This window comes from Ailuropoda melanoleuca, chromosome 2, assembly GCF_002007445.2.
Source record: "Ailuropoda melanoleuca isolate Jingjing chromosome 2, ASM200744v2, whole genome shotgun sequence".
Taxonomy (NCBI): domain Eukaryota; kingdom Metazoa; phylum Chordata; class Mammalia; order Carnivora; family Ursidae; genus Ailuropoda; species Ailuropoda melanoleuca.
Window position 1 is genome coordinate 16434694 of NC_048219.1, and position 26793 is coordinate 16461486.

The 26793-nt window shown below is 42.0% G+C and overlaps 1 protein-coding gene across 23 annotated transcripts in view; it reads left to right on the forward strand.

Annotated features, from left to right (window-relative positions):
- The window catches only part of MACF1 (microtubule actin crosslinking factor 1), a 332081-nt gene that overhangs the window by 159205 nt on the left and 146083 nt on the right, over positions 1–26793 (forward strand). For all 23 annotated transcript variants that reach the window (XM_034649704.1, XM_034649743.1, XM_034649718.1 and 20 more), the window contains 17 exons: positions 9332–9498; positions 10320–10432; positions 10526–10632; positions 11047–11166; positions 11318–11413; positions 12058–12185; positions 12269–12362; positions 12564–12718; positions 13494–13770; positions 14963–15091; positions 15963–16040; positions 16645–16806; positions 18363–18467; positions 19395–19490; positions 20571–20696; positions 23215–23367; positions 25538–25692. In XM_034649704.1, coding sequence (XP_034505595.1) covers positions 9332–9498; positions 10320–10432; positions 10526–10632; positions 11047–11166; positions 11318–11413; positions 12058–12185; positions 12269–12362; positions 12564–12718; positions 13494–13770; positions 14963–15091; positions 15963–16040; positions 16645–16806; positions 18363–18467; positions 19395–19490; positions 20571–20696; positions 23215–23367; positions 25538–25692 — 2261 coding nt within the window. The remainder of the gene's footprint in view (positions 1–9331; positions 9499–10319; positions 10433–10525; positions 10633–11046; positions 11167–11317; positions 11414–12057; positions 12186–12268; positions 12363–12563; positions 12719–13493; positions 13771–14962; positions 15092–15962; positions 16041–16644; positions 16807–18362; positions 18468–19394; positions 19491–20570; positions 20697–23214; positions 23368–25537; positions 25693–26793) is intronic.

Below are 26793 nucleotides of genomic sequence, written 5' to 3' on the forward strand. Positions count from 1 at the left end.
GTGATTCGTTTGCTGTTCAGTGTGAGTCAAATTGGTGTGTGGTGTTTTCTGGGCATCCCATCCCTTCTACCCTTCCAGAGCCAGACCACTCAGTTGTAGTCCAGCCTGAAAAACCCAGTGACTGAGTGTCAGCTCAGATACCTGATAGATTTCTGGTGCTCCATGTCTGTCGTGTGAAACAGGGATCACAGACTGACCATCCTATATCACAGATAAGAAGTAACTTCTCAGGGTAAGTGTGAGGTCCCTTCAGAATGAAAGTCCTTTAGGCCAAGAGGCCTGAAACCCTCACTGGTTCCGACAGGAACTGTCTTAAGGGAGCTGCTCCCTTATCAGCAGGCTGTTCCCCAGGCCTCGAGGACAGCAGCGGCCAGGGAAACAGAGGCGGCGTTCTGACACCGCAGGCCTCCTGTAAAATGTGGGTTGAGACTCCAGGCGAGAGCATCCGACAGGAGTGTGCGTACCCTCTCTTGAGTATGAGAGCCCTGGGAGGACACGGGTCAGAAGAGCAGCTGCTGCTGGTCACACTCCAGCTCCTTCCTAAAGAGGAGACACCTGGCAGTTCCACAGGCTTGATTTTTTGGTTTGCTTTTTGGTGCTTGTTTTGCTTTTAATATGTCAGAGTAGTAACCCTCCTCGGGAAGCAGTTCAGGTTCCAGAGTGCTGTCTGTTGTTGGCATAACTCAGGCCACATCATCTCTCCTGTGGATCCGCCCAGGGCGTACTGATGGGCGTGGGACCAGCCTGTGGCTGCGCAAACTTCGCAGTGGGTTTTGTTTCTTTTCAGGATAGAGAGAACTGGGAACTGATTTTTGCGGAGTGTGGAGTTTAATGGGAGAAAACAAATGGTCTACTTTCTGGTTCACCTGTGATAGTTGATGCTTCCCTTGCCAGGAAATAGTTAATGCCGAAATAGGATGACAAGGATCAGCTAACAAAAATGGTTTTCAGAATAAGTGGGCTAGGATTTGGAGCTGGGTGGGAGTGTCAGGCACAGAGCTTCTCTCAGGAGGACTCCCTCCCCCCAGCTGCCATCAGTATCCATAATACCTGGCTTACTGGAACAAGGAAAATTACTGAAAATCCCTTCCCCCTCCCTGGCTTGGCTCCCATGCCAGTCTCCTGTCCACGCTGTTGGCTGGTTCTGTCGAATGAAGAATCTGGCTGTATACCAGTGTCCTTGCCACGAAACCTTAGAGTCCCTACAGTGAATAGTAAGATAACATTGGAGGCTAGAAGTGGTGAGAAGGAAATTGGTTGGTATATTATTTTCTGGGCTCAGCCTTTTCAGTTTACAAGTATCCCTTTCCCATTTCTCCTCTTTAATTATAGGGAGTTGTTTTACTAATATTGGCTTTGTATTGCACGAAGAAAGCAAAATTAACCAGATGATCCTATTAGACGAATGTAGCAGTTAAAGTCAAAGCTAGAGCTTTAAGAAAGGACTTTTTTCTTTTTCAAAAAATTAGTGCTAAAGAATCATCATGAATTTTTAGGTATAACATGGTGGTATGGTTATGTTAAAAAGAGTCCTCGTGATTTAGGGATGCCTGGCTGGCTCAGTTAGTAGAGCATAGAGTTGTAAGTTCAAGTTTCATGTTAGGTATAGAGATTATTTAAAAATTTAAATTTAAAAAAAAAGCCTTTCTTATTGGGGTTCCTGGCTGGCTCAGTCGATAGAGCATGCGACTCTTGATCTCGGGGTTCTAAGTTTGAGCCCCACGTTGGGTGTAAAGAGTACTTAAAAATAAAATATTTTTTAAAAACCGTCCTCATGTTTCAGAGATGCTTTCTGAAGTGTGTATGAAAGAAATGCCATGTGTGTGGGTTTGCTTCATAATAACAGGGGAGGGTGAGGTGGGCGGAGTGCAGATGAAACAAGATTAGCTCTAAGTTGAAGTGGTTGAAACTGGGTGATGGGTGCCTAGGAGTTCATTATAGTATTCGGTTTCTTTTTGCATGTTTTTGAAATTTTCTATTTCAAATGGAAAGTTGAGAAAAATAATGGTAATTATTGCATAATGCATATTCTGAAAAAGGATTAATATTCAGAATCTGTGAAATGTAGTGTAAGTAAGGCAGTTAAGAGTGTGGAGCTAGACTGGCGGAGTTTGAATTCCAGCTCTGCTGCTTACTGGCAGTGTACCTTGGGGCGAGTTACTTCTCTGTGATATAATTTCCTCATTTGTAAATTGAGGATAAGAATAGTATGTAATTTGTAGAGTTGTGAGAATTTTATGAGTTAGCACAATAAATGCTAGTTATTAGTATTAGTATTTAAAGAATCCCTACCGGGGCGCCTGGGTGGCACAGTGGTTAAACGTTTGCCTTGGGCTCAGGGTGTGATCCTGGCGTTCTGGGATCGAGCCCCACATCAGGTTCCTCTGCTGGGAGCCTGCTTCTTCCTCTCCCACTCCACCTGCTTGTGTTCCCTGTTTCGCTGGCTGTCTCTCTGTCAAATAAATAAAATCTTTAAAAAAAAAAAAGAATTCCTACCAATTTCTCATAGAAAAATAGGGGAAAACCCAGGAATAAGCAATTCACAAAAAAGGAAACCCAGATGCCTCATACACATTCTAGTAATCAAAGATATAAATATCAAAACAAGTTAGCATTTTATACCCATCCGAAACTAAAAAGTCTGAAAATTCCAAGTGCAGATGAGGGTCTAGAGTGATGGAAAATCCCCTTGCACCCTGTGTATGGAAGTGATAGTCCAAGTGGAACTGGTATTTGGAGAGCAGTTTACTAATAGTTAGTAGAATTGAAGGATGACCATATTTTACGACCGAGGATTTCCATCTAGTCATATTCCCTCAAGAGCCCTCCAAGACTCTGAATTGGAATGCTAAAAGGAGCACCCCTTGACCATTAACCTAACTTGGATGTTGATAATAAACACAGCTGCCTTTAGAGCCCTCTAACTAGCCAGGCATTTGTTATGAACGACGGTACCTGCCGTCACCTGCTCCTTGTATGCAAGTTTTCAGTCGTGGAATGAAATCAGCTAGAAACTTCAGGACATGAGAAACAAGTCTCTTATTTGCTCACTATACCTAGTCCCATTCCCTGAGACTTATATAGACTTACAAAGTCCAGACTCCACAGCCTAGCCTTCCAACCCTCAGTGATCTATCTAACCTTCTCTCCTTTGTCAGTTTTCCCTTTGAACCTACCTATCTTAACAGGTCAACCCCTCAACCATCTCTTCCAGTTTCAACTTATTTCAACTTCCAGTCTTTGTTTGCGTCCACTTTCTACCTAGAATTCTTTTCTACTTTCTCTTTGTCTATTCTAGAACATCCTTCCAGGATAAGTTTAAATCATACTTGTTTAAGTGTGATTTTTTTTTTTTTTATCACCCTAACCCACACTAACTTTTCATTCTGCTGAGATCCTCTGCTGGATATTATTGGTAACTCTATTACGGTTGCGTCTTTGGGGTCTTCAGCGTAACTCTTTCATGTGACCTACCACATATGGTGCATGCAAGGTAAGATTTTTTTCCCTCCAGAAACTAGCCTTCAGAAAAGAAGGATTTTCTTTGTATTTGACTTTATAAAAAAGTTTTTCGTCTTGTTGGGCTCCCAGTGAAATTACAGTCAGTTCATGAAAAAGGATGAATGAATTTGTGTCACCATCAGTTCAATTGATATCAACTTTTATAGAGATCAACCCACATTAACTGGTTAGACAAAAAACCTAAGAAAGTTTTAGTTATATTGTTTTTGAGACTATAAACGTCCTAATTCGAAGCATTGAATGTATCGTGTCTAAGTCTTAATCACGTTAAAAACTTAAAAAAATCATTCACATCACTTACAAAAAACACACAGCAAGTGTTCAGATTATGGGAACCATAAATAAATACCAATAGAATGAATGAATGGGGGGGGGGGAGTCTAATTCAATGTTATGCAACTGGATTCCCGTGGCTGGGAATAAAATTTCCAGTGACAACATGGATCCAGAAAAGTGCTGTTGTGTCTCAGAAATCTTAATAAGAAATGTAGGTGATGTTTTCCAGAATATTCACTCAAAGAGTAGCTTTAGTTTTTTTTAAAGTAGCTTTATTGATGAAAAAGACATTGATGCCAAAGGTGAGTGTGGGGAGTTTGAATAACGTGGTTTTATGAAATGTAAAAGTAGAAAATGCATTAATTCAAATTTTTTAAACAGTTGTTATTTAAATTCCAGTTAGTTATCATACTGTAATATTCGTTTTGGGTGTACAATATAGTGATTCAACGCTTCCCATCACCTGGTGCTCATCACAGCAAGTGGCATTAGTTCTAAGTTAATGCATTAGACACACTGCTTAATTTTAAACGTGTATACATGTAAATAAATTTCTAAAAGTTTATATACTCAAGAAGACCACAAACGTTCCCTCTCTCCATTCCTCTTTTCCATCCTTCTGTTATTATTTAGAAAAATTGGGGAGGGCCTTATATTTGGGATAGTCTTATTTTAGCCAGGTAGGGCAACTATCACATAAATTGTTTCAAGGCAAGTATATCTGTTTTTTTATTTCCCTCCTTTCACCTGGCTAACTTATATGTCTTGAAACTCAGCATAAATGTCATCTCAGAGATGTTCCTTGACGTTCCTAGTTTGGGCTACTTGCTTCCCTCTGTTGCAGCCTTGATCCCTCTGTGTGTCAGATTGCTAAATTGCTTGGGCTTGAGGCCTGAGGTTGTGCTTTGGCCTTGAGATACCAAGAACTTAACACAGCTCCTAGAATATAGTGATTGTCAAAAAACAACAGAATGAATAATTGGTGTTTGACATTTTTTTTAAGAATTTTTTTTTAAGTAATCTCTACTCCCAGTGTGGGGCTCAAACTTGCTCACAACCCTGAAATCAAGAGTCCCATGCTCTACCAGCTGAGCCAGCCAGGCGCCCCAGTGTTTGACTTTTTTGTCTTGAGATACCAAGAACTCAACCACAGCTTCTAGAACACAGTGGTTGTCAAAGAAATAACAGAATGAATCAGTGGTGTTTGACTTTTTTTGTTCTTCTCCATGGTTTCTGGAATAATGTTAAGCACAGATGAGATGTTGTTCAATAAATACTTATTGAATTATTAGGAACACATTAAGTTTTTAGACAAACTTCAGAGAAGGAATTAATCAAGGCTTGGAAAGTATGGGTTGAAAGAGAATTCGGGTAGACCTGCATAGTGTCTGGGATGGTGTTGAGGCTGTCCTCTCCAGATGGCTTCCTTTTAAAAATCCAGATGAGATAGGGCACCTGGATGGTGCAGTCAGTTGGGTGTCTGACTCTTAGTTTCGGCTCAGGGTTATGAGATCGAGCCCCGTTTTGGGCTTCACACTTGGTGTGGCACCGGCTGAAGTATCTCTCTGCCCCTCCCCTCGCTGCTCCTACTCGCTCGCTCTTTCTCGCTAAAATAAATAAATATATCTTTAAAATAGAATAAAAATCCAGATGAGGGAGAAAGCTCCCTGACACTGAAGCTGGGTTTCTGCATTTGGGAGATTAAGGTAAAAGCTTCTACAGCCCCAAGGACAGCACCGTGCACGTCACATGTGAGCGTTCCATGAAGAGATGGACAAAAGCCCAATATAATTACTAAGATGGTTGTGTTGATAATCCCATTTTTCTCATCCAGTTCACGGTCTAGGAAAGGCCCTAATCCAAACGGGTATTTTTCCTTTCCCTTAGAGATCCAGACATTTCTCTGTCTCATTATAGCTGTGTGGAAAATCTGAAGTAAAGCTGTCTATTGAACTATTTTCAGTGCAATATACAAGGTATGGGATTGGCAGCTAGAATGCCACCAGAGATTGACTACAGTTGTATTGGACATACAATGCCAATTAATTAAGCAGAAAAAAAATTTTAAACACAAATACTCAGATTTCCGCTTGTTTATTCAAATTCTATCCCTTTTCACTTCAACGTATCCTGTTCCTGACAGTGTTTTTGCCTTAATATGTATGTGAGGCGGCTACAGTGGAAGTGCTGGGATCTGTCAGTGGTGGGTGGTATCTAGCCACTGACATAAGCATCTCGAAGTGTCGTTATGGAGAACTGGAATAGAATTGGTACCGGGGAGGGGCTGTTTTCACCGGAGTCACAGGATGGCAGCTTGGGTACTGTGATCCATCATTGGGCCCTCCGCTTTGCAACTCTGTACTTTGTTTTTTCAGCGTACTTGGAGTTGACTGAGTTTTAAGGGATTGACTGACAGTGATCATACTTGCTAGAGATTAACTGATATAAATTAATTACTTTATACTATGGTTGTAAATGCCAAGCGGTACAGTATTTGAACTGACCACTCAGTGCATTTTTTTGCTTTGGGATATTGTGAGCAAATACTAATCTGAAGATTGTCGGGTGAACATGGAGTCAGAGCAAAGAAATGGTGGGTAGAGAGATTTATAGGGTGGTCTTACTAACTGGCATCATCAACGTTTGGGAGTCTTATTTCTCCTGTAGAAATGCACCTGTCAAGGGGACGAGAATCCTGGAATCCACTGGTTAGGCCACCATTTTGCCATCACAGTCTTGGAGGCAATACGTATTGATTTCCTTTTTCTAGACTCCATGCAGGTTACCCATACTCTTTTGTTCTCGTAGTCTTTCTTCAGACACCTTAGTAAGATTTAATAGTCTTCAGCTTTCTTGTATACTTAATGGAGTGTTAAAGTTCCTGGCCCTGTGTTTTTCTGAATTTAGAGTATCTTCACCAGATATTTAATCTTATCTACCAGTTTGAGTTTGTAAATTGTATTCAGAGACTTGGAAATGCCTTATTGCTGATTGCCCCCTTGTACTGACCACCAGGGAGGCTACTCCTTTTATAGAGCCGCACCTGATGGAGACAGCTTGGAGACAGGTGTTCTACTGACATGCCTGTGCCTTCCCTGCCCAAAACACCTGGCTCCAAAATTGTGCTGGGCATGCTGTTTTATTTATTTATTTTTTTTAAAAAAATATTTTACTTAGAGAGAGAGAGCCAGAAGCAGGGGGAGTGGGAGATGGAGAAGCAGGCTCCCTGCTGAGCAAGGAGTCTGATGTGGGGCTTGATCTCAGGACCCTGGAATCATGACCTGAGCCAAAGGTAGACATTTAACCAGCTGAGCCACCTAGGTGCCCCCAGCATATGCTTTTTTATTATGATAGAAAGGAAATGCATGTTCCCTCAGTACATTACCTACATCACTTTATTTAATCCTTATAATGATCCTACGAGAAAGTTACTGTTTTATTTTAAATATGGGGATGATGGGGTACAAGAAGCTTAGATAATTTATTTGCCTGAGGTTACATTCCTGGTAAATACTTCCTCTCAAATGCATGTCTCTCTGACTCAAAGGCTTATTCTTTTTCTTATTGATAAAGTTTATTTTGTAGCTTTCATTATAAAAGTAAAGTATGTTCATTATTTAAAGTTTGAAGAAAAGAAAAGCAAAAAGAAAAGAAAATTATCCATAGTCCCACTCCAGGAGAGACAGCCACTGTTGACGTTAGCTCAAACTTGTTTGGTTATACTATGAACTGTTTTGAATTTACTAAAAAGTAAGCTTGCTGTCAAAAAATAGTGCGTCTCAGGATTCTAGGTGGGCCTTACCCCAAAATACGTTTGTTTATTTTATTTTTTTACATTTTTTATTGTTTTATTTTTGAACTAAATGATGATTAATTAGACATGTTAAGTGTCCAGCATGTGACCAGCACAGCACTAGGTGGCTGTGGGTGATGTATGGAAGCTCTGTGCTCACTGAGTTTCAGTTGGAAATTATTTCTTCTGCAACGTCCCCACTTCTGCGTGAACATGCCATGTTGATGAGCTCTTCCTCGTAGGGGCTGCTCTTGAATTTTAGATCGTTCTGATTATTAAGATGTGGGACTGGCTCCTCAGGAAACCTGCAGTCTTGGAGAGATAAGACCAAATGTATGAAATAAAAGCCAGTAATTGAAGATCACAGTCAGTGTTATGTGGGAGTAAGAATTGAAGGAAGACCGTCAGCCATACAAAGAAGAACAAATGGAACTGTGTTGTGCATAGCCTTGTGTTTGGACTAGGAGCTTTACTTGTAATCTCGTTGGTTGTCACAGCAGCCCTGAGAAAAGGTGGTAGGTATTATCCCCACTTTATAGATGTTATGACTGAGGTCCAGCTTACAGTTGGTGAAGTTGAGATTCAAGCCCAGGTCTGAATGGAACCAAAGGCATGCACTTACTTCTCTCCCATACTGTCCTCTCTCTAAAGTAGTTCCTGTGCTAGATTTGGGGGGTTTCGTAAAATAACTTTTTTTCTTATAAAAATGCACATGACACAGAAAATTTGGAAAATAAAAATATCACCTCTAATGCTACCTTTTAGAGATATGTGTGATGACTAGTTTGGTGTCTTTCTCTCCGTATTTTGCCTTATTTACTCTCACGTACATATATGCATTTATCACGTATCTTGGGTATACGTAAGTATATATCTGTACATATGACTGTATACTTAGGTATTCAGTATATCTTTAACACAAAACCACTATTATTATATACTGTTTTGTTTGTGTTCTTTTTCTTTTCATAAAATATGGTGATCATTTTCCAATATCATTAAGATTTGTTAAAGCATATCTTTTTAAGTCCCACAGAGGATTCTACCATGTGGATGTGCTCTTACTTTGTAACCGATCAACCCTTATTAGAGTTGAAGCTCTATAATTTTTGCTGTAATGTTTATCATATTTTTAAAAAGATTTTATTTATTTATTTGACAGAAAGAGAGGCAGTGAGAGAGGGAACACAAGCAGGGGGAGTGGGAGAGGGTGAAGCAGGCTCGCTACTGAGCAGGAAGCCTGATGTGGGGCCCCGACCCCAGGACCCCGGGATCACGACCTGAGCCGAAGGCAGATGCTTAACGACTAAGCCACCCAGGCGCCCCTGTTTATCATATTTTGATAAGCATTCTTGTATAAACGTTTTTTGCATGTATCTCTGATGGTTTCCTATCAAGTGTATGTGTGTTTTAAGACTTTTGATTCAAAACTGCCATCTGGAGGAATTAGGTCACGTGTGCTCTCTCCAGTGTGGTGTGTGAGAATTCATGTTAGGTATTCTCTCCAGTACTGGTAGTATCATTACAAAAATCTTTCCCTATTTGGTGGGTGAAAAATGACCTCTTTGTGATTTTAATTTGCATCCCTTTGACTACCAAAGAGAATGAATCTATGTTGGAGCTGTAGTCAAGTTCTGCCAGTCTTGGATTTCCTTCTAAGAGCCATATGTATGAAGCAGAGAAGGCTAGAAGGCTTCGTCTTGTTTAAACTAAAGTACTCCACGTCCTGTCTTTTGGCAGATCTCTGACATCTACATTAGTGGAGAGTCAGGGGACATGTCAGCCAAGGAAAAGCTGCTCTTGTGGACCCAGAAGGTGACAGCTGGTTACACAGGAATCAAATGTACCAATTTTTCCTCCTGCTGGAGTGATGGGAAGATGTTCAATGCACTTATTCACCGGTACAGGTAAATGCAGTAGAATTTCCCTGTGCCGGGAGGAGCTTCTCATCTTTCTTATAATAAGTTATAATGCCATTTTCCTCTCAACCAAGAATCAAGACCCTGGTTCACTTTACTCATCTAAAAAAGGAATATGTATTGAACTCCTACTATTCCAGGCACTGGGTACAAATATCAGTGAACAAAACAGCAGCAGCTCTTGCTTTCACGGAACTTATTTATTTGTTAGGCGACAAACAAACAAATACACGGCGTTACAGGACGGTAAGTACTGTTACATAAGAGATGGGGTAGAGAGTGATGGGCTTTGTGGTACTTCGGACGGGGCTGCTGGAGATGGCCTCTCTGATTAGGGTGTTGGAGCAGAGCTGTAAAACAGTGAGCCATGCAGGCCTTCTCGGGTCAGGGTGCTGCACTGGGAGGAAGCAGCAAGTGCAGAGGGCCTGCAGTGGGGGCTTACTTGGAGTGGATGAGAAACAGCAGGTGGCTGGATTGAAAGGAGTGAGGAAGATAGGAATTTTGATGACAAAAATCAAAATGATTGCACTCTTAGTGGTCATAAATACATTACAATTTTCACTCTATACTAGTTTGTGATACTTCTCCCATGAAATCCAGCCTACCTGCTCTGTTCATTTAGAATGAGCGAGCACTCGGCTCCTGACGTGTAATTGAAAATGGGATTAGTACCTTTCTACACCTCTTGCTTTCTCTCTAACGCAATTAGTGTATTCCAGTTCTGGGTACTTCGAAAAGGTATACTTTGTGTGAACTCATATATGACATGTAGATGGTGGCCTTTCATGTGCCTTGGTGGACTTTTACAGACCTGATCTGGTGGATATGGAGAGGGTACAAATCCAAAGTAACCGCGAGAACTTGGAGCAGGCTTTCGAAGTGGCAGAAAGATTGGGGGTCACCCGCTTACTAGACGCTGAAGGTGAGACGCCAAAGAGTCGCCTTATATTCATTGTCCTTCTCCTGGCAGCGTCACCTGTTCTGACTAAGAAATGTCTTACCCTTTTTCTCTCAGATGTGGATGTGCCATCTCCAGATGAAAAGTCTGTGATCACTTACGTGTCTTCAATTTATGATGCCTTCCCTAAAGTCCCTGAGGGTGGAGAAGGGATCAGTGCTACGGTACAAGAACACTTTCCCAAAATACCTTCTGACTTTGATACGTTTGGGTGGAATGTACTGATTAGACCTTATTTCTCAAGCACTCACCGTAGGCAGAGCACGTTTATACAGAGCAGACTGAATCTACATCCTCTTTATACATGGTCATCGTCTTTGGTCCCAGCCAGTGAATCCAGATGCTGCTAATTTTGTAGCATTCAGCATTGACTATTCTAGTGTCAGGAAATTGAATACCCTCTTGAGAGTCCTTGAGGAGCTCTGAAACTGGGACTCGAAGCATTAGGCTGAGCAGCCGTGTAGGCAATTAGAGGAAAGGGATTTTATGTGGTTTGGGGTGGCCTAAGCTACTGTCTCCCGTGCTGGTTTTGTGTACCACTAATCGGAAGGTGTGTGATATCTACCTTTTGGCAATAGGAAGTAGACTCCAGGTGGCAAGAATACCAAAGCCGAGTGGACTCCCTCATTCCCTGGATCAAACAGCATACAATACTGATGTCAGATAAATCTTTTCCCCAGAACCCTGTAGAACTAAAGGTAAAGTCATGGACTTAAGTTGTTTTTTGTAAATTCATTCCTGGGATTAAGTCTCAGAGCTTGTTGCTGCTGGCTCCTGGCTGAGGTGGGATAAAAGGTGGGTCAGGTTGCTTACACCCATCCACTCATTTACCAAATATTAATTTTGTAGGCACTTTATAACCAATATATACACTTCAAAGAAACAGAAATTCTGGCCAAGGAGAGAGAAAAAGGAAGAATTGAGGAATTATATAAATTATTAGAGGTAAGGAAGCTTATCCTTTACTGATTCTTGGGGTGTGCTGGTTTGCCTTATTGTTACTTCTTGGTTAAATTGCCTGCATCCTCTTCCCAGCCTGCATTAATAGCAATATTCTTAGGGTGACAGACAAGCCTTTTAGGCTGGTGTTGAAAATTTGTGGTAATGGGCAGTATCAACCATCTGTATTTCTTAGAGGCTTTTGAAAAATGACATACATTTATTCAGAAATGTCGAGTTTTTTGAATGAGTTTTCTGTTTTTCAGAAGGAAGCTAATTCTTTCGCTAAGATGGAAAGGAAAGAGACTTCCATCCACATTTTGATTCCTAGAGAATTTGAAACTGTAGATTTGGGCATTGGGCCTTTGCAGAAGGGGGGTTATCGAGAAGACAGGAGGATTTATGGCAAATGTAGAAGGAATGGAAAGATGTAGACAGGCAGTAGTCCCTGTATTTTGGAGCTGGTTTTTCTACTCTGACCTCAGGCTGGGGTACTGCTAGGTATTCAGCTGTTTCCTTTTATTGGACACGGGAGAAACTGCTGGTGGCGAGGTGAAGAAGCAGGAAGTGAGGTAGCACAAATGCATGAAACTGGGCCTGAGGGCATGGCTGTGTTTTTGGACTAAAGGAGTGTCTCTGGGATTTTTTAGGTGTGGATTGAATTTGGCCGAATTAAACTGCCTCAAGGTTACCACCCAAATGATGTGGAGGAAGAGTGGGGAAAGCTCATCATCGAGATGCTGGAGCGAGAGAAGTCACTTCGCCCAGCTGTGGAGAGGTGGGCCCGGGGCCTGAAGGCGACGTGATGTTACCCACCCACTTGGAGCCTGGCATATGACTATGGGTTTTATCTTATTATAGGCTGGAACTGCTGCTACAGATTGCAAACAAAATCCAGAATGGTGCTTTGAACTGTGAAGAGAAGCTGACACTAGCTAAGAATACACTGCAGGCTGTGAGTGTGTGTTGTCCCTCCCCTCGTGTCACGTGTTCTCCCCTTCTCACCCTGGGCTCTCATGGTCCAGATTAATGATTGAGAAGTCCAGCCATGTCACTTCCTCACTCTTGGATGTGCGGCAACCCACTTGGTTCTCTCGGTCCATGTGGCTGAGGGTACTGGCATTCTCCCACGTCCATTACTCCCTTTCCCTCCTAGGACGCTGCTCACCTGGAATCGGGACAGCCGGTACAGTGCGAGTCAGATGTCATCATGTACATTCAGGAATGTGAAGGTCTCATCAGACAGCTGCAGGTGGACCTCCAGATCCTCCGGGATGAGAATTACTACCAGCTGGAAGAGCTGGCTTTTAGGTGAGGACTGTGAGACTCAGATAGAGGGCTTGCTTACTGCTGAGGCTCTCAGATCAAGAGTCAGGCTCTGAATCTTGTAACTTGGGTCAGAGGTCAGTGTCTCAGTGGGGATACTATAGGTATTTGGGGCAGAAAAATTCTTATGGTGGAGGACAATTTCCCTTTGCTGCAGGCCCTGTACCTGCAGGATTCCCTCATCATTGTGGCATCTTACAACACCCACACACATTTCAGAGTGACCTGCCGGTTATGTTCCACATCTGGGTTAGAACTGCTGGTGACTGAATGCATCATTTTACGGAGAAGGAAACCAAGAGGGGATGAGAAGCATCTAAGTCATGTAATTGTACAGAGCCAAGACAAAGACTCACACCTTTTGACCCCTAATCCATTGTTCATTCTGTTATACTATCCAAAAGTTACATAAACAGATACTGGTTTGCCTCCTTCCAATTAACACTGTAATTTGGCATTTGCCTCAACAGCTCCAAATGATGAAGATGTTAATACCACCTTGCGTTCATATAACACTTCTTTTTCAAAACACTTTTCCCGATATGGTCTCATTTTTATTTTTATCTCGTTTTCAAATGGATAAGAAATATTTTATCGTAAAAAGTACATTACAGTGGTGCCTGGCTGGCCTAGTCGGTGGAGCATGCAACTCTTGATCTCAGGGTTGTGAGTTCAAGCCACACGTTGGGCATGGAGCTTACTTAGAAAAAAGTGAGTTACAGATTTAAGTCCCTTCCTTTTTTCTCTTCTTGCATTTCAGGGTTATGCGCCTGCAGGATGAACTGGTCACCTTGCGTCTAGAGTGCACAAACTTGTATCGGAAGGGCCATTTCTCTTCACTTGAATTGGCTCCGCCCTCTACTTTAACCACTACTCATCTAAAGGCAGAACCCCTGACCAAGGGAACCCATTCTTCCTCTACCTCCTGGTTCCGAAAGCCCATGACTCGGGCTGAACTTGTGTCTATCTCCTCCTCTGAGGATGAAGGCAATCTTCGATTTGTGTATGAACTACTGTCTTGGGTAGAAGAAATGCAGGTGGGTGTATGTTCCAAATGCTTAAGCAGTGCATTCAGGTTTACTGGATCCGGCAGCTTGTCGAAGGGGGCCAGGTTGCTCTATGCCCCTTGTGTAAACTCTCTTAATTATTAATGCTGCCTGGGACTTAAGCCCCCTTCTCAAATGTTAAATGGGTGGGTTCAGCTCAAATCCTCAAAAGTCCCACACCAAATAGCATAGGCTTTTCTGATTTAAAGCCCTTTGGGAATTTGTTCCCTTCAGCTAACTGCTCAAAGTGGAGCTCATGGGAGAAATTTCAGCCTATAAATCTCAGTCACCTTTTTGGAAATTTCCTCATTGGCAGAGGAGCTTATTCTTCACTCTTTGTTGTTGGTCTTACCTCTTGAGTTTCAGCAAGGCTCCCTGTGTTTCACTATTCTTAGGGGCATTATTTACATGTATTCTAGAATAGTGGTTAAAGTTTGATATTGTCCTTTTTATCCTTCTAATCCTTTTGCTTTCTTTATTGTTAAGATTTTATTTATGAGAGAGAGAGAGCGTGTGCGCATGAGCAGGGGGAGGGGCAAAGGGAGAGGAAGAAGCAGACTTCCCACTGAGCAGGGACTTGGGCTCCATCTCAGGACCCTGGGGTCATGACCTGAGCCTAAGGCAGACACTTAACTGACTGAGCCACCCAGGCACCCCATCCTTTTGTTTTGTTTTGTTTTGTTTCGTTTCGTTTTGTTATTTTGTTTTGTTAAATTCTTCCCATGCCCCCATGTACGAGTAAATAAAAACATCCAAAGACAAGCTATTGGAAAATTACCTGCCATTGGTCAATAGTTGATGCCATGAATGAGTTTAACATTTTCAGATATTTCTTTTTTATATCCATTCTGATTGTGAAGTGAAGAGCCTCCATAAAGGAAAAGGCCTAAACTATAAAGTTAATCTTCAGTCCACAGAAACATCTTTCTGGTTGGTAAATTCAGGAATATATCCCATAAAGTGGCAACAGAAGGCTGCCCCTGCTGCAGTAGTTGGTGGGGCCTAGTTTCCAGCTCCTTTGGGGGTGACAGTGGCATGTTTTCCTGTAAGAGACCATGAGGGAGACGGCCTAGGTGTCCTCTTTCCCAGTTTTCTATCCTCAACCCCTTTGCCCAACATCAGTTCTGAAAATTTTCTGTGTTTGCCTATTCAGCCAATTATATACATATTTTTTCTTTTCCAGATGAAACTGGAGCGAGCAGAATGGGGCAATGACCTGCCTAGTGTGGAGTTGCAGCTGGAAACACAGCAGCACATCCACACCAGCGTGGAAGAACTGGGCTCAAGTGTCAAAGAGGCCAGGTTGTATGAGGTGCGTGGCATTCAGAATCCATTACGGGAGGGTGTGGTGAGGCAGGGCAGGTAATGGAGTCGCTTGTACGGTGCCGCTGTTTCTGAGAAGGGGGCTCTTGGGGGTGCCTGGGTGGCTCAGTCAGTTCAGCATCTGATTCTTGATCTCAGCTCAGGTCTTGATCTCAGGGTTGTGAGTTTTAGCCCCATGTTGGGCTCCACGCTGGGCATGGAACGCACTTTAAAAAAACCCAAAAAAGACATAGAAGATGGGGGCTCTGGAAAAGAAGGATAACCAAGAACAGCACTTTACAGCAAATTCCCTTTCCAAATGTGTCTCTTTTACTCTTTGAAATACCCTCATGAGCAAGGTATTTTTATTAACCCTTTTTACTAAAAAGAATTGTGATACTGAAAGCTAAGGTCAAAATCAGTAGGTAGTGGATGCAGTTGCCAAACACGAACCCTCTGCCCCAAAACTTCATGCTCCTTCCACTTCACCTGCCGCCTGCAGGGAGAGCTGGTATGGAGGAACTATTCACTCAGTCTCTCCCTCCCTCATTCTGTCTTCCCATTTGTGATTTCAGTTTTTCCCTTCAAAAAAGCTATCGAGTAGTTTGGGAATCATCAGGCATAGGTTTTGCTAGAAACCTCCCAGAGTTACTGGAAGCACGAGATCTGTCAGCTGTATTCACCCCCACTGAACCGTCCCTCACCCACTGAACCGTCCCTCACCCACTGCTGCCCCAGGCTTTAAAACCTGACCCAGAGATTTGTTATCTCAGCTAACCAGTCCCTGTATGTGTGCAGACATAGTTGAAACCATACTGTATATATAGTTGACTTACTTTTTTTCTAATGTATCTTTATTTCATTCATGCCTTCCTTATCAGGGAAAAATGTCCCAAAATTTCCATACCAGTTATGTTGAAACTCTCGGAAAACTGGAGACACAGTATTGTAAACTGAAGGTGAGTTTTAGCTCTTTTGTTCTCCTCACGGACAATCCAGTTCCTTCTAAACAACTGTCTTCGCTAATTCAGAAAGTTAATGATTCAGCCCTATTTTGTTTTTATGTTTATTAGGTTATATCACTTATTTTGCAACTGTTCATGTGTATTATAACATTTTCTTAATTTTCGCAGTGGATCAGAAACCACTGCCCCAGAAAGTTTTAATTAGTAGAACCCGTCCTGGTTTCTGTGTTTCACCAAAGTGACTCTGTGTGCTTTGAGACACCAAAACTAAAAGTTCGAGATCAGTAGGAAGGAGACTCCTGTCTCTTCTTCGTTCCTGTCTTTCAAGATTGTCCAGAGTAGGACAGGCCTAGGATCATTCTTTACTCAGAGAGCCCCACAAAAACCTGGGGAGTTCTGACTTCTTGCTAGGATTGACCAGGGCTCTGGGAGTCCTGTTCCAAACTTGTACTAAATTTGAGTTCATGGAGAAGCACCCAGAGATGAAAAATCAAGGCTAAATTTATTTCCTGGGTTATTCTTCGCTTTGATGTCACATGTGCTGTCTTCTGCAGAGGAAAGCCTGGCAATCCAACCTTGTAATCCTTGCTTTGTCTAGGAAATGTCTAGCTTCCGGATGAGGCACCTTCAGAGCCTGCATAAATTTGTCTCCAGAGCTACCGCTGAGTTGATCTGGTTGAATGAGAAGGAGGAGGAGGAACTAGCATATGATTGGAGTGACAACAATCCCAACATCTCAGCCAAGAAAAATTACTTCTCTGTGAGTCTAGCACAACAGACCTGTCATATTTATGTATTAGCGGAGGGAGACAGAGAGGCTAGTCTGTTGAGAGCTTGGATTTCTGGATTTGCATTCTGCTAGGTAGAAATAGGGACCTCCCTGCTTAAATGCATCTGTGCATGTGAGAAGTGTACATGGAGAGAGGGGAACCTGAGCCCTAGAATGTATTTACTTAGAATGCATTTAGAAAGGCAGTGTCTTGGGGTGTCTGGGTGGCTCAGTCAGTTAAGCGCCTACCTTTGGCTCAGGTCATGATCCTGGAGTCCCAGGATGGCACCGCACATTGGGTTCCCCGTTCAGTGGGGTATCTGCTTCTCCGTCTCCTCCCCCTGCTCCTTCTGTCTCTCTCTCTCTCTCAAATACATTTTTTTTAAAAAAGGCAGTGTCTTGGACAAAGAGAGTATAGTCTGCAAGTTGAGTCATTTCAGAATAGCTTTGTGTTTAAGGTGTTAGGCTTTGGAGTGGAAGAGACCTGGGTTCAAAATCTTACTCCTCTACTTACTGGCTCTGTGACCCTGGGCAAGTTATTTAATCTCTCTGGATCTCTATAAAATGGGATAATAGTACCACTTCAAAGGGTTGTGTAAAAGATTGACTAGCTAATATAGGCAAAGCGCTTAGTATAGGGCTTAGATATTGTTTAATTGAGGCATACTCTTGGCTTCTCACAAATTGTGAATTCTCTTTTATTCATTTAATAATTACTTGGTCAAAAATCTTTATTTGTAAAAAGGGAAGGGAAATTCAGCATTGGGCAATGGTATAATTTTATTCTTTTTCAGTGAATACAGGTAGGGTCATTTTTTGCTAAGTGTATTTCCACATCTCAGAGGTTTTTAAGGATTTCATAAACTCTATGCAAATAGGAAGCTTTTTTACTAACACTTTAGATACTTCTTAATTCCATTAGAGTTTAAAAAATATAAACATCTCCTGATCGGAGAATGGCATATGATTCTTCTGTGGTTAAAGGAGAAAGAATAGATGCTATAATACAGAAAACTGTCTGAGAATGGGCATTAGGCTATGGTAAAGATAAAAAGAAAGTGCTTAGAAAGAAGGGTCAGATCTGACAGCAGAGATCAGTATCTAGCTTCATAGAAGAGCTAGCATCTAAGTTGGGTCCTGTACTGTTTACAGAATTTAAAGCCAGAGGAGGGCACTGCAGACTGATGGAAGTCTGAGCAAAGCGCGCCAGTCAGTGATTGAGATCTAAGGGTGTGTCAGGTACTGTTAGGCCAGTGGGGACATGAACCAGCCTCGCCTGCCACGTTCTCTCCTTTCTCTGCCTCCAGTGCTCATCCTGTGTTCCCCTACTTCCTCAGGTCTGGCCCAGGTCCCAGGTCCTTTGTGAATCATTCTCCAGTAATTCTAGCAGTTTTGCTCTTCTCTGAAACCCTCTGACATGTGCTGTTTATTCCTCTCATTTTGGCGCCAGGAGGCTCCTTTCAAGTTGGGCAGGGAACACAGCCTTTTCTTTATGGTTCCTCCCCCTTTAATAGCACTTATTGCATACAATTGAATTCCATTTTCAGGAGTTGACAATGCAACTGGAGGAGAAACAGGATGTGTTTCGGTCTCTACAAGATACAGCAGAGCTGCTGTCACTTGAGAACCACCCAGCCAAGCAGACTGTGGAGGTATGTGACTTGAGAATGTGTGGGGGTCAAGTGCTCAGATGTTGTCATTAGACAAGCATTCAAGTCCGAGACTTTGTTCTGTTGCAACACCTGGAGGAAGTGTCAGTGATCATTTGTCTTGGATCCTCTCCTTTTCATCCCAGACCCCAAAAGACTAACAAAGGAGAGTATGATGAGAAACTAGAAGAGCTATAGACTCTTATCGAACCATATTTTTTCCGGTAAGCATCCAGGCAGGTCCTGTCTCTTGTCATTTTGGTGCCCTTGCCCAGAGAAGAGGGACAGTGGAGGAATCCGGGAGGGATTTATTCATGTCTGGCTTTTGCTGATCATTTGCTGATCATTTACAACTGACCCTTGAACCACATGGGTTTGAACTGTCCGGTCCCACTTAAATGTGGGCTTTTTTTTTTTAAAATAAATACTGTATAGTACTGTAAAGGTGTATTCTCTTACTTGTGATTTTTTAAGTAACATTTTCTTTGCTATGGCTTCCTTTATTGCAAGTATATAGTATATATATGGTATATGATAACATGTAATGCACGAAATAGGTGTTTATTGACTGTTTATGTTACCAGTAAAGCTTCCAGTCAACAGCAGGCTATTAGTAGTTAAGTTTCTGGAGAGTCAGAAGTCACGTGTGGATTTCTGACTGCACAGGGGTTCAGCGCCCCAGCCCCTCCGTTGTTCAGGGGTCAGCTGTAGTCGGAGTTGAGTGTGGAACAGGCTTTCCTATGTAACCCGAGTTGGATGAAAGGCAAGCCTCTTTCTGATGGCGAGCACTCAGCTCAGCTCAGACAACCCGTCGGTTGTCTCCGTGTATCTTCGGCTGTCCTGTCACTGGCAGAGCTGCGCTTGGAGGGGAGCATTGCGCACACGTGTTGTTAAGCCATGCCCTTGTGTGTGTGTGTTCGGTTGCTGCAGGCTTACAGTGCCGCCGCCCAGTCCCAGTTGCAGTGGATGAAGCAGCTGTGCTTGTGTGTCGAGCAGCATGTAAAAGAGAATACTGCTTACTTTCAGGTATGTGGACTTTGTGTGTGTGTCTGTGTGTACTGTGTGTGTGTGTGAGAGTGTGCACGCACAGGAGAAGACCCTTTTCCATTCAGGTGTGTGTTTTGTACGCGCGTGCAAGCCTGCACGTGGAAGAGGTAGGGTGAAACACACATCTGTATTAGTTAACCTGTACTGTGTAAACCACCCCCCAAAGCACAGCTGCTTAGAACAACAATCCTTTAGCTAGCTCTTGGTTCCGTGGGTTAGTAATTTGGGCTAGGCTCCGCTGATGTGAGAAAAGATGATTTTTCTCCTCTTGCCTAGCTTATGCATGGCTGCAGGCAGCTGGCAGGCAGGCGAGGGACTGGTGGGTGCCAAACGGCACCACTTCCATGTCAGGCGGTGGGGGTGGTGGGGTACAAGTCTGTATACAAGTCTCTAGCATCTAATAGGCTCTCCTAGGGTTCTTCACGGAGTAGCTATGTTCCACAAACGGCCAGAGAGAACAAGTCCCAGGGCACAAGCCCTCTTTCCTACTGTCACATTTATTAATGTGTCACTGGCCAAAGAAAGTCACATGCCCAGCTTCAAGGGGAGAAGTAGACCCTCCCTCTTGATGGGAAGGGCTGAAAAATACCAGGGCCATTTTTCTTCTTCAGTCGATCACAACATCGAGAATATACTCCTTGTTTTCAGGTGAGGGTGGCGGGAGGAAATAAGCTGTTACCTGTACTTGGCTTTGCCCTAAATGAGATAATCTTCCCGATCATTTTGTAACCTTACCAGTGGGTTAGAACATTTGATCACTCAACCTCTAGGCTTTTCATGACGTCTGTCTCACAGCCCAGTGTTGTCACTAGCTGTGTTTTTGAGGAAGGGAGGCCGACTGACTTTCCTGTGGGATGCCATAGGCTTTGTGGTTGTCATCACTAATGTTTCTGGATGTGGCATTTTAAGCCCTCGGTTTCTACGCCTGTGGACTTTGTAATGCAGCATCATGAATAGTCATCAGTTCTGCCCAGCTCTGCACAGGGAGGTGGCTCTTTCTCGGTTAACATCCTTGTGTTGTGATGAGTTACGCATGAGCTACCCCTCCTCTCCCCACAGTTCTTCAGTGATGCACGGGACCTGGAGTCATTCTTGAGGAACCTCCAAGACTCCATCAAACGAAAATATTCCTGTGACCACAACACCAGCTTATCTCGCCTCGAGGACCTGCTCCAGGACTCCATGGTGGGTGTTGCATCAGCGGGATGATTACTTCTGAGAAACAGAGTAAACCATCCCAGCTGCTGCTGTTCATATCCTTGAAAGCTCCGGGGCAATGGGTCATTACTATACAGTCTGGCTCATATTCAAATAGAGTTTAACCCCAATTTTGTTCTTTTTCTTTTTTTTTTCTTTTCTTTCTGTAAAGAAGTTGCTAATAAGATTCCTTTGGGTGTGCTGTTGAAGTAAAAGCCTAGTCCTCTCCCCTTGAGCCACTTAGTGCTCAGCTTACTTTCTTTGCATTGTTTCTATTTTAATTCAGTAGTTGGGACCAAAGATGAGGTGTAGAGCATGAAAAATAGAGTTGAAGGGGATTAGGTGACATCAAATTCTTTTTTACTCTCTCATGAAAAGAGAGTTAAAACCAAACCAATGAACTAGACCTGAGCCAGATTTTTCCTCGTTGGTAATTTTGTTTTGGTAAAATGAGATATTAGAATATTGATTTTAACTAAGGGTGACATTAAAATCTTACTTAGATGTAATGCAATATTTGTCCAGTTTATGTAGCAGTATTAACTTTTAAAAAACTTTGTATCCAGTATTTAATCCAAATCAATTTTATATTCATTTTCTCCGATGAATTATTCTTTCAGGAATGCTGGTAATAAAATCAGAGCAGGACTGTTTACATGTATTGAATATATGTTACACAGATTCGGAAAGACAAGGCTCCAGCTAATCCCAAATTAAGATAGAAGAGTATGTAATAGGGAAATTATTTTTTCTATATGAGAAGCAGGGGACTCTCATTTCAGTAGAAAATTATAATTAAGAGAACCAGAATAACCCCAAACCGTCCTCTTTTTTTCATGAGTGAGACTTGGGTATTTGCAAACATTCGTATTATTTATTGATTTATTTTTACACTTTCAGGTATTATTAACCTGTGAATGGGTTCACATTCAGTGTTTCACCTGGGCAAATAATCTGTTGATTTAATTAATTTGGAATGAAGGATAAAAGCCTGACGTTTCAGATGTTGTCTCTAGAATGTCTCTCTTGGCGGTACTTCCAAGTATGAAGGAGGAATATAATAATCCTTGGCTATTATCTCCTCCCTTCCACAGAGTACCTTCCTGTCTTAGGGTAACTCCTCTGCAGTTGTTGTCATATCTTCTCTTCTCGAGGGTCGCTGCTCTGTTCCCTCCTCTCCAGGTCAGGGGCATCGGGTTGGCGGCGTCATCTGGGCATGAAGTCACCTGGGTCTGCTCCTCAGCTTTTCCTCAGCTTGTCCGTCAGGTTCGGGAGCATCTGTCATGGCTTCTGGTTCTTTGCAGAACTTTTACCACGCTGAGCACTTGGTCTCTGGAACTTGAGATGTTTGGCTATGGGTTAGACAGAAATTGACATCTTTATTGCAAGGAAACGGAAATGGGTAGACCAGCTCTCAAGTATGGAACAGTGTGGCTGTCTCCCTGATATATTCCATTCCTCTTTCTTAACTAATAAGTTAAAGTTGTATTTCTTCCAATCATGCTCCCGGGGACAGGCACAGGTAGTTTATTTAAGCATTTCTTTTTCTTTACTTGCATATTCTTAAATCTTTAATGGCATTTCTTAACATTATTAACTCTTTACTCTCATCACATCTACTTCCATCCTAAGAAAGCCCTCTTCTAAGGACTTTTTAAACCTCAAAATGGGCTTGACACATCCTGGTAATACATGAAAATTATCTTTTACTCTCTAACACAATTGGTAGTAGATTGCTACCAATTTTGTGGGCAAGAAGTTCATTAGTTTTTAAGATAATGGGGTTTGCAGAGACTTGAGAGCTTCAATTTTGCATGATACTTCTTTCAAACTAGTCAAATTTACGTGACTGTGGCACAGCAAGACACTAAAAGGTAAATCCTAAATCATTTGTCATGATGTCTTCACCAACAGCATTGGTTTTTAAATTGTTGGTGGAGGAGCCAAGATCTTTCTCTAGAAAGTTTGACTCAATTTAAGAAAGTGAAATATTAGTAGTAGAGCTTAGGAGGTATGATTATTTAAAAATTTCTTAAAGAGCACAATTCTGGCTTCTCCTAAGCGGAAGGCAAGAACTGGCTTCTTCCAGTAAGAAAGTGAATAATGATGATAATAATAATAGCAACAGCAACGTTGTTATTATTGTTCTAAACTTCCATGCTTTCTGAACCTTATTTGGGGAAATCCTGTGTTAGCTGTGTTTATCTGTATTTGGCAGCTGGCAGTTCTTTTTTGTTTTATGTTTTTATTATTTTTGCATGTGGCTTCATGATTCATTGAAAAGGGCACAGGGAGAAAGCTGAACAATTTGAGTACAAAAGCACTTGGTAGAAGACAAATACCCCTCCTTGTTTCTTTATCTTTGTGTTTCTAAGACGGCTCCACCACGGATCCCTACTTAACTGAGAAATGACATTCTCTGAGGGAGTGGAGCACTCAGTTTTCTTTGTTGACTCAGCCTGGGGAGCAACATTAATGTCTTTCTGTGTTTCTTCTCACTTTGTAGGATGAAAAGGAGCAGCTCATACAGTCCAAGAGTTCCGTTGCCAGTCTTGTTGGGAGGTCAAAAACCATTGTTCAGCTAAAGCCACGCAGTCCCGACCACGTGCTGAAGAGTACTATTTCTGTGAAGGCCATCTGTGACTATCGGCAGATAGAGGTGAGTTGGTGGAAGGGGTACCTCTGACTTCGGAGGGAAGGAAGGGAGAAGCACAACCTTCGGTTAGGGTTATGATCAGGAGAGGTCCAAGGGTGGAAGTGTTTTTTTTTTTTTAAAGATTTTTTAATTTATTTATGTGAGAGACAACCAGCGAGAGAGGGAACACAGCAGGGGAGTGGGAGAGGAAAGAAGCAGGCTCCCAGTGGAGGAGACCGATGTGGGACTCGATCCCGGAACGCCGGGATCACGCCCTGAGCCGAATGCAGACGCTTAACGACTACGCTACCCAGGCACCCTTATTTTGTTTTTTTAATTAGAATTTAAACATACTTAAAAAAAAAAAGCCCGAACTCTACAGTCTCGACCTGCTCCCTGCCTCGGGTATTGGCATCATCATCTGCCCCATATCCTAAGTGGTGTCAAAAATGGTACTTTGTGGTGATGGGTAGTAAGGAGGGCACGTATTGCATAGTGCACTGGGTGTTATACGCAACTAATGAAGCATCAAACTTTACATCGGAATCCGGGGATGTACTGTATGGTGATTAACATAATATAATAAAAAAAAATTTTAAAAAAAATGGTACTTTGCAGGCACCTGGGTGGCTCAGTTGGCTAAGCGTCTGCCTTTGGCTCAGGTCATGATCCCAGGGGAGTCCCACATTGGGTTCCCTGCTCCACAGGGAGTCTGTTTCTCCCTCTGCCCCTCCTCCCACTCATTCTCTCAATCTCTCTCTCTCTCTCAAATAATAAATAAATAAAATCTTAAGAAAGAAAGAGAGAGAGAGAAAGAAAGAAAAGAAAGAAAGAAAGAAAGAAAGAAAGAAAGAAAGAAAGAGAAAGAAAGAAAAAAAGAAAGAAAGAAAGAGAAAGAAATGGTACTTTGTAGCACCTGAGCGATACCTTTGGTTTTTTCCCCTCTTACCCTTACAGATAGGAGGACTACCAAGTCAGTATCAACTTGTAAATAAATATCCCTTAGATATACTCTTTTCTGTCCCTGCAGCTACTACCCTAAGTTAGACTCTCACTTTCTTTCACTTGGATCGTGGCATCGCCTCCCCAATTTAATGCGTTCTTTATCCTTCTACCAGCATGTGTTTTGTTTTGTTTTGTTTTTAAGATTCACTCATTTATTTGAGAGAGAGAGAGAGAGCGAGCATGTGAACGGGGATGGGGCAGAAGGAGAGGGAGAGAGAGAATTCACAAGCAGAGCCCAAAGCAGGGCTCGATCCCAAGACCCCAAGGTCATGATCTGAGCTAAAATCAAGAGTCCGCCACCCAACTGACTGAGCCACCCAGGTGCCCCCAGCATGATCTTTAAAAAAAAAAAAAGTCATTTCCCTGCTTACATCCTATAACAATTCCTCAATTTTATTTAGAAAGTCTGAATTCCTTAATGTGGCTTCAAGGTCCCGAATAATCTTTTTTTTACCTCTCTAGGCCAGACTGGGTCATTGTCCCTTTCATGCTTTCCCTGGTAAATTGCATTTTTCACACGGTATTGTAACTCTATACCCCACCAGAATATGTGGAATATGGACCATTTTCGTCAGTTTACCATTTTACCATTCTTTTGTCCAGTGGCCCACCAAAATTCCAGGCACATATTAGGCTCAGTAAATATTTGTAATGCAAAAGAATGAACTTTTCTGGCGCTTTTCTGTGTCTCAGTATTACTGTCTATAAAATAGGGATGATAATGTTGGTTACTTATTTCCCAAGAGAAAGAATTAATGATTCCAAAACGCTTGAACTTTTTCAGGGATTTGAGTGGGATGACAAGAAGGGTAGAAGAGGAAGTATCACAAAAGCAAAGTTGCGATTATTCGTGTCCCTTTAACGTTTACCCTAATGGTTATAGATGCAGAGAGATCACTCTTGGAGGTCTTAAGACAGTCTCCTTATAACTTTCATATACTGACTTACTTGACATGTAATAAACATTTAACCAACACTTGCTTTCTTGATTTATTTGATGTCACAGCCTTTCCTATATTGTGTATTTGTAAGGTTATCTTTTTATCACAATCAGGAACCCTCACTAAGTGATGGCAGATTTCAAAAATGATTTTTTTCATAAGGATTTCATAGCCTTGGAATCAGGCACCATATCATAATGGGTTGTTGGTTTATCCGTTAGCAATAACTTGTGAGTTTTTCTTTTCAGATCACCATCTGCAAGAACGATGAGTGTGTTTTGGAAGATAATTCACAGCGGACCAAGTGGAAGGTGATCAGCCCCACAGGGAATGAGGCGATGGTGCCATCTGTCTGTTTCCTCATCCCCTCACCCAACAAGGATGCCATTGAGATGGCCACCAGGTAACTTTGCTCAGCTGCCACCCCTGCTGCTTGGCCTGAGGGAGCTGATGGAGGGATGAATCTGCATTTGTGATCTTAAACGGAGCAGCCAAGTTTTAAAGTTTCTTCTGGTAAAGACCTTCTATGATGATACCAAATCTAGCACTGGCAGCTATGCTGTAGCTTTTCAGTAAATGCTGATGTTCAGTCGAGGTATTCAGTGATCATGCTGGAGTTAAACAGTTTACTCTCAGAAGACTGATTTTTATATTGATACTTAATTTTCTTCTTTATATTTTATTAATACCATATACATACATATTTTTAAAAGCTGAATTATACCACTAAGCTTATAATAAAACCCACCCACCCCAGAGTTCTACCTTCCCGAGTTTGCTATATTCAACTATCAATTTTGAGATCACTGACATTTTAGTGGGATTTTTGGAGAGAGAAGATAAACTAATGGGTTTGAGGTCTCTTATTTAAGTGAAGTCCTGGCTTCTAGTTTTCTATCCTATTCTTTATATTTCACATTTCTTGACGTGAAGAAATTCAAGGTAATGTGGTGTGTGTGTTGTGTTGAATACATCTGTGTATTTGTGAGTTTGTAATTCTTCCAGGAGTTGAGATTGAATTAGGCATAGGGTACTTTAGAAAAAAAATTTTCTCCCGTCCTTCATACTGCAGTCTTGTTTTTTTTATTTTTAATAAGCCAGATGACTTTTTAAGTTGCTCTTAACTTTCGAACATCTTAGTAGTATTGTGAATATACAGACCACAATAATATACTTTTTAAGCGTTGATATTGCCATTTTTCAACAATTCCAGGTGGGGTTATTTTATTTCTACTTTTCTCTATTACTTCTCTTCATGGATATATCTTCTCACTTCTTGTGATTATATTATATACAGATCACATTTATAAGACTGCTAAACATATGCTGACATCATAGACATAATACTGCAATAAATCCAGATTGTTTTAATATCTCAGTTAATTTTGTTCTAAAGATTGCCTTGTTAGTATTTGATTCCTTGCCCTTCTCTGCTCAACATATAAACCCAGTTCTGCTAACGCAATCACGTTTTCCCCCTGGAAAGGTCTCTGATGTAGATCCC